Source organism: Hypomesus nipponensis, chromosome 8 (genome assembly GCF_054491055.1).
Source record: "Hypomesus nipponensis isolate SF chromosome 8, ASM5449105v1, whole genome shotgun sequence".
NCBI lineage: Eukaryota > Metazoa > Chordata > Actinopteri > Osmeriformes > Osmeridae > Hypomesus > Hypomesus nipponensis.
Window position 1 is genome coordinate 10474484 of NC_140368.1, and position 7376 is coordinate 10481859.

At 45.5% G+C, this 7376-nt stretch overlaps 1 protein-coding gene across 1 annotated transcript; it reads left to right on the forward strand.

The window, feature by feature from the left end:
* The first annotated feature begins 1114 nt into the window (after positions 1 to 1114).
* On the forward strand, positions 1115 to 6190 carry nell3 (NELL (neural EGFL like) family member 3). Its single transcript, XM_084703275.1, has 5 exons — positions 1115 to 1187; positions 1379 to 2063; positions 2783 to 3342; positions 3450 to 3516; positions 3618 to 6190. Exons 2-5 carry the CDS (start codon positions 1400 to 1402, stop codon positions 5153 to 5155), a joined length of 2829 nt encoding a protein of 942 aa, XP_084559401.1. The 5' UTR covers positions 1115 to 1187; positions 1379 to 1399; the 3' UTR covers positions 5156 to 6190.
* The last annotated feature ends 1186 nt before the right edge of the window (positions 6191 to 7376 follow it).

The window sequence follows — 7376 nt, forward strand, 5'->3', positions numbered from 1 at the left end:
TGACAAACAGATGGATGCCTTTGGCCGCCCCCACCAATGCCATACTGCTGCTAAACGCTAACACGTTGACGATTTAGAGGGCTCTTTCCAAATGAATAGGCTGATTGGAAGCTCACTTTGGTTGAGTATAGCAGTGAAGGGATAGTGTGAAGTAATTTCATACCAACCCATTGCCATGTATCTAAAACTCAGCCAGAAATAAAACATATTTCTTTGGTTTTAGTGGAAGCTGCTCTAGGGACAGGAAACAAAATCCTATACATCAAAGCAGATCGGTTAAACACAAATTTGATTCAATCTAATGGCACTTCCAAGAGGAGAAAATAAAAAACATTGACAAAGCTGTCTTTGACTAAAAGCAGTCTTGCCTCAACATAGGAAAGAGACTGATTTTCTTTTTTTTATACCAGGTTTCAAATAACTGCAGGAGGCCATCTGGTAAGGTGTGACCATTAAATGAAAGGTAGGGCATGTTCTAAAACTATTAGTCTCCACTGTGTTATTCTACTAAAGCTTTGAGTTAGTCCACACCTCACCTCACGAAATGTTAACGTTTTATGATGATGGGGTGATAATGGCTATAACAGTTTAAGAAAACCTCTTAAAAAAGAGGTTTAACATTCCTTTCACCAGACACGGCCACAACAAAAGAGTTGTCTGCAGCTATGGACGGTCAGGGTTGTCATGGTTAGTTTCACATGACAGACTCCACGAGACAACAGCTGTCTCAACATCTAGGACAGCCTGAACCAAAATCTTATGACATTTTGAATAGCGCCCCTGACCACAAGGTCAACCCACTGTCAACACAAGACCAAATTAAACTTGCCAATCAATAAAAACGTATAGATATTTTTGCCACGGTTTTCCATTGCCTCTTGGTTTTTGATCTCAACTATACATGTGTGATGTTTTGAAAGTGTTCACAGCAAAATATATAGTGGCGGAAAGGGACATCAAAAGGAGAGGAACCAGGCAGCCATGCAGGAGAGAAGGGGAAAGGGAAGGGTTAATTTGCGGCTGGGGAAACCTGATGCTAATTAAGTCTTTGGAATGCAACATACTGACATTCTAGTCCAGAATCCCTCGGAGTCCGGAATGGAGTGAGAGAAAAGAGAAGAGATGCATGCGCCTTGTGTTTTTATTGTTTGCTGACATCCCGAAAGGCCGATCTAACCAAATACCAGGTACAGTACACTACTTCGTTGTCCTGATGTAGATGTTATTTTGCTATGCAAAAACTGTTTAAAAAATACGGTTCGTTTGAAGTTGACAAGATAATTTGGTAGTTATGTAGAACATTGCCTGTTTTGTAAACTACAGTTTTTTTGAGCAATGGTCATTCCATTTATTTTAAGTTTTTCTTTTACATTTTTAGAGGGACATAAACAAATGCAAAATGGGACTGTCCAGACCAGTGCTTTGGTTGTTTCTGTACTGTTTATCTCTGAATGACACTGTAAGAGCTGTCGCTGAGATTTGTCGAGGAACCCACTGCATCGGCTCAGACACCGGAGATCCCAGACCCTGCGTCGGGACTCATTGCCCGGGGGGGAGATCATCCAGACCGCCTCGACAATATAACCCTACAACTCAAGGCAGGTCAGCACACATAGTGCCCATTCATCAACAAGCCGACGTGAGCTCTCAGTTCAGAGCTGTTACTGACTACACGGTCGTTCATCCCCACCGTGTGCGCCACAGCGACAACACAAGGGAAAACGCAAGGACGCGGGCGCCTGAAGTTCTCTCTCCAGAATGTACGGGAGCGGATTGCATTACTCCTCAGAGACAACTTCAAACCATTAACGATACCCGAGACTGTAAGGGGATCGAATGTAAATTGCCATTGAGGATACGGCCAAAGCCCCGACCAAAGGCTTGTGTGGGAGAGGGATGTCTGGCTAGTTCTGAGGATGCCGCGGATGCTAGTCAGCCTTCTCTGGTCCATATGCAGGACAGAGCCGCTCAATTTCTGGGAGAATTTCCGGAGTTTGGATATCCTGCATCGGAACTTGGCGGCGCGCCTTTGGGGGTGCAGCTCACTTGTGATATTAAACCAGGTTAGTCAGTGGACTGTGATCATCCTGAGTCTCTTTATGCATTGTTTGTGTTAACAGTGGTTAGACTTGTAAAGTGTAGTTGTCTTTCAATGAAAATGTATTTCTTGATGTGACCATAATTCAATGGTTGCTAGTAGATGCATTAATCATGAATTGTTGTATTATGGATCATTTAAGTCTTTGCTATTTAAGGACTCACCATATCCAGAATAGCCTATTTGACTCAGATGCCTATTTATGTGTAAAAAAAACATGTATAGCTTTTAATAAGCAACAGAGAAATGTCAAGCCCAAAATCAATATCAGCATCTGCATTCAAGGCCGTAGGTTCAGAAATCTGAAAAAAATATCTGGCAACCAACCTTCTAGAATATGTTAAATGTTTGATGTCAGTCCATACATGGGAATCCTTTTTTTTACTGCCAAGATAGAGGCCCTTATGCCTTTAGATGTTGTGCCTGCCAGTATTATCAAAAACCTAGAACTGTTTTAATAACAAAAAGATTGGGTAATTTTATTCATAAAAAATGTGTTTAGTTATTGTTTTGTTTTTACAATAACCTACTATACCAACACCAACCCTAACCCCAACAGTCATCCCACTTGGCCCACATTCACTTCAATCTTAAAGTGGCCTCTTAAGTGTTGACATGTATTCCAGTTATATAACAAATCTCCACCTTCCAAAACTGTGACCCCTTTGCTTCCCTACCCATCAGGCGAGAACGAGGTGCCCTCAGAGGATGCCCTCATCCTCCACCTACAGCTGGCCAAGGGGCAGGAGAAGCTGGTGGAGGCCCTCCGCGCCCAGCAGACCATCATCCGCGATCTGCAGCAGCAGCTAGCTGACCAGCAGGGGGCGCTACTGGCCCAGCAGCGCGAGATCCTGGAGCAGCAGAGGCGCATGTACGAGCAGATGGACGTGGTGAAGGCCCAGTACGGCCTCCTCTCAGACACGGTCAAACAGGTCTCCTTCCAAGGCCTACAGGGGGAGCTCCAGAGCTACTTTGAGAGCCACCTGGCGGGACTCCAAAGCCAGGCTAGGAGCCACTTGCAGAAGTCCTACGCCGTCCACAAAATGAATCTGGACGCTAAGGTGATGGACGTGGTTGGCGAACCCCATTTTCCTCAGCCTCTCCTGGGTTGCACTGCCCCTTGTGGCTCGGAGGAGTACTGTGACTTCCAGAGGGATCCACCCCAGTGTGAGAAGTGCTCCATGTGTCCACCTGGGTTCTTCCTGGTATCCCAGTGCTCACCCAACGCAGATCGAATATGTCAGGTAGCTAACGTCTGATAATGAAATCCGTTTATCCGTCAATATCACTATTCAGTGTATTTGTATGAATAAATCATTAAAGAACAAACAAAAAAACATTTGATTCACAGGACAGAGACGAATGCCTTGAATTGCCAAACATTTGTGGAGAGCGAGTGAAGTGCCTTAACACTCCAGGTAAGACCAATCAGAAAGATTCATAGTTTTCCAAGAAATTCAGAGGCTTCCTGTCCCCCTTGACCTTTCCCTGTCTATTCCATCCCTGCAAATGTGTGCAGGAGGGTTCAGATGTCTGGGGCTCTCAGAGAGAGAAGCCGTCTCTGGAATCTGCGGCCACGACTACTTCTACAACCAGGAACTAGAAGAATGCCAGGCATGTTCTGACTGCGACGGAGGCCTCGTGACCCTCCCCTGCACGGCCATCAGTGATGCCGTCTGCGGCCTCCTCCTCTCAGAGAACCGTCTCTCCCAGGCCTGGGGGGCTGCGGTGGGCCTTCCGTCCGCCACATCTCCCAGCAGCAGCAGCATTTTCGCCGGCCTGCAGCTCAGCGTCCGCAGCAAGGATACGACTAACCTCCTGTCCAACCAGGCGGGACGTCTGAACTTCCAGCAGCATGGCTTGGTGTGGCTGGACCATAACTTTGCCCTGAAGCACAGCTGCAGGAACTTCCTCCAGGTGGGCCTACGGCTCAACAGCAGCCTGGAGGAGGAGGGTCACGACCTCAGTGGGGTGCGGATAGAGCAGCCCGAGGGGAAGTTCTTCCAAGGGGTTAGCGTCAGCGGTGGCGCGGAGGTGGAGCCCAACCACACCCTCACGCTCGTCCTCAAGAGCCCAAACGAGCACTGTAACCAGAGCAAGGACGTCCACGGGTATGATCTCAACGGGATCTCCTTCAGCTTGCTCTGGCTGTCCCACGACACGGGGGCTGTGGCCATGACGGCGCAGATGTCGATGTCGGCCCACTACCAGACCAACTACCGCCCGGCGTTCCGCATCTCCACCGTATCTGATCCCTACATGGTGGGGCTGGCTCACGACGGCCGCGGGGTCCGCTTCACAGAGCGCGGGGTGGTGAAGTTTGTCCTGCAGCAGGCACTGTACTCCATGGGCCACACCTGCGTCCGCGAGGGCTTCTCCCTGATCGCCTACGCCAACCGCAACGGGACCAACCAAGAGGTGATGCGCACTTTCAAGAGTGGCGTTAACTACAGGGACACGTCCATCACCCTGTCTGGGGCCGCAAGGGTCGACGGTGGAGACACGCTCAGCTTTGAGATCACGTCCCCATCCCAGTGTAACATCCGCTACTTCGGGGACAGCACAGGGATCAGCATGCTCAGCGTGATCTGGGTCCCATCGGCCGTATCCTCCGCTCTGACCGCCACCGTCTCCAGGAGTGGCCTGCCCTCCGGGGCAGTACGGAACAAACCCCTCTTCTTCCAGCAGGTGAGTTCGGACTCCAAGCAGATCGGTCTGGACCGCTCCGGAGAACCGCACAGCCGCAAGAACTTTGTGTTCCGGGATGCCGGAACGGCAAACGTTGCCCTCAACTTGAAACTGATCCACTCCTGCAACGTGGTGAAGCTGACCCTGCACCGGCAGGGCAAAGAGGGTCTGCAGGCGAGTCCTGTGGCTCAGCAGGTTTCCGGACACATGCCCGAAGGCAGCGAGTGGGGAAGCGTTGGCCTGAGGGCTTCTTTTGAGGTCCAGAACGGCACGTCCATCTACGTGACCCTGGACTGTGTTCGCGGGCGTGTCAACCAGATCACCCACGAGGGAGGCACTAACATATCCATCCTCTGGGTTGCTTTGTGATCCAAGACGAGCAACTCTTTGGTGCTTTTGTCACGGTGTTCGTTTTGTTTAATTTGCACAACTTCAAATTACAGTTGATCAAACTGTGCAGGTATTTCAGTAGTGAACTATTTGGAAAAGTTTCTTTATTTTATGTTAAAAAAATTAACTATTTTTGATGAGAACCCGGTTATAGGTAATATACAATTATCACACATAATCACTTTAAACACGTGAAAACCAAGTACTGCTTTTGCTAGTACTTCGGCTGGTTGAGCAGTGACCAATTGTTCTTGAGACTGTGTGTGTGTGTGTGTGTGTGTGTGTGTGTGTGTGTGTGTGTGTGTGTGTGTGTGTGTGTGTGTGTGTGTGTGTGTGTGTGTGTGTCTGTGTGTGTGTGTGTGTGTGTGTAAGTATGGGTGTGGGTGTGGGTGTGTGGATGGGATGGAATCCATTTATGTTATATCTAATTCCATTGAGTCCTGCACATGGATATGTACTGGTTCCCTTGTATGTTTGTGTATACTATAGTGTGTTTATGTATTAAAAGTTCAAAAAGCAGGTATTTGAATTTATTTTGCTGATAACTTATTGAATTTTCTGTTAACAACAATAATACAGTAACTGTATTTCTGTCTCAAAATATTACACAAAAAGAAAATGAATTGGTCAAAAAAAGTGAAAATATATATCTTTCTATGTATTCCAGTCAATGCATTTTGTTTAATATTTATTCATATAGTATACAGTATATAGCCACAAAAGACATGGCACTGTATGGATATATTTTGTGATATTTATATCTTTTGTTTATGCACATAATGGTTTGTTATTCTCCTCTCATTGCAGTTACCCTGTGAAAGTAGCCATGCATAGAGTTCCTAATTGCTTCTGTGTGAGTTCAAACAATTAGGAAAAATGAATGGTTACAGAGAGTTGGCAGCATAACAGTCACTGAAATCCTTGTGAAGTATTTTCACCATGCAAGTACGATTTATTTTACCCAAAATTACTGTTGAACAACGAGTGTATTCATTTTTTTCTACGCCAAATAAAATGCACATCTATTTTATCAGTTGCAAACTCCTTCTCTCTTTTTCCGAATGCATTCATTTTTGAATGGCCTTTGGCTTGATTATTTCTTTCAAGTTAAGCCGGCCTGACTTTTGACCAAATGCCAGTTGTGGATGGACATGTTGCTGGCTTTGTAACAGACAACCGTCATTATGTCATCATAGCAACAAATGCATCCAAATGCCTGTTATTTTCCACAGGCTTCATCTTAAAAATTTCAATACTACTAATGACTCATACACCATACTAACCCTATCTAAAAACAAGTGATCGATGCCAAACAAGCTAATTAAATACTACCATACATGTAAAAAATGTATCTTCCTGACAGCTAAGGGTTAACCATGTTCATACATTTTACACTGAGCTAGACAAGCCCTTTGTCTAAACATTGCTGAGTCTTATTCTAAGAGAAAACTCTGATTGTGAGAAATAAAAAGTGTCTGTCTGAGACCAGAATTGAAAACAGGTGTTTGAATAGATGACTGTTCCAGATGTCTCTGAGTTGTAGATCAAGAGACCCACAGCACATGAGGAAAAATATCAAAGGCAGTCAGTGTGTGAGTGTGGGTACCAGTATGAGTGTGAGTATGTGTGAGAGAGAGAGAGCTGGGATAGAAAAAGTGAGATAGGGAAAGACAGTGAGGGGGGGGAGGGAATCTGTGCATGTACAATCAACTACTATTCTGCTCCCACCACAATTCTTGAGGCAAGGAAGTATTTATATTTCAGTGACTTAAATCTTTGTGCTTGTTTTGACTTTTTAATCTTTGTGCTTGTCTTTTTAAAACCTCAAACACAAAGAGCCAGACAGTCTCCTTGTCCATGTCAAATAGCACGATGAACAGCTCCTCTGAACACTTCAAAAGAGGCCTATGTGGAGTTGTTAAAAGCAATTTCCTTTTATTTAAATCCCCTAGGTGTTGACTGGTTAAATTACTATAATATACCATTACTATAAGTAGTAGCAGTAGGGAAGCCTCACATTAAACCAAATTATTAGAGGTAACATCATCTACAGACACACTTTAACTAATAGATACGTCACAGTGATTTGTAATCTTAGAAAACCCACTCCCAACCCAATCCTGGCCCCTTTTTTACTCAAATGTTTACTTTAAAAAGGACAAAGCCATAAAAAGGCTTCATCTAATCAAAAGCGTATGTG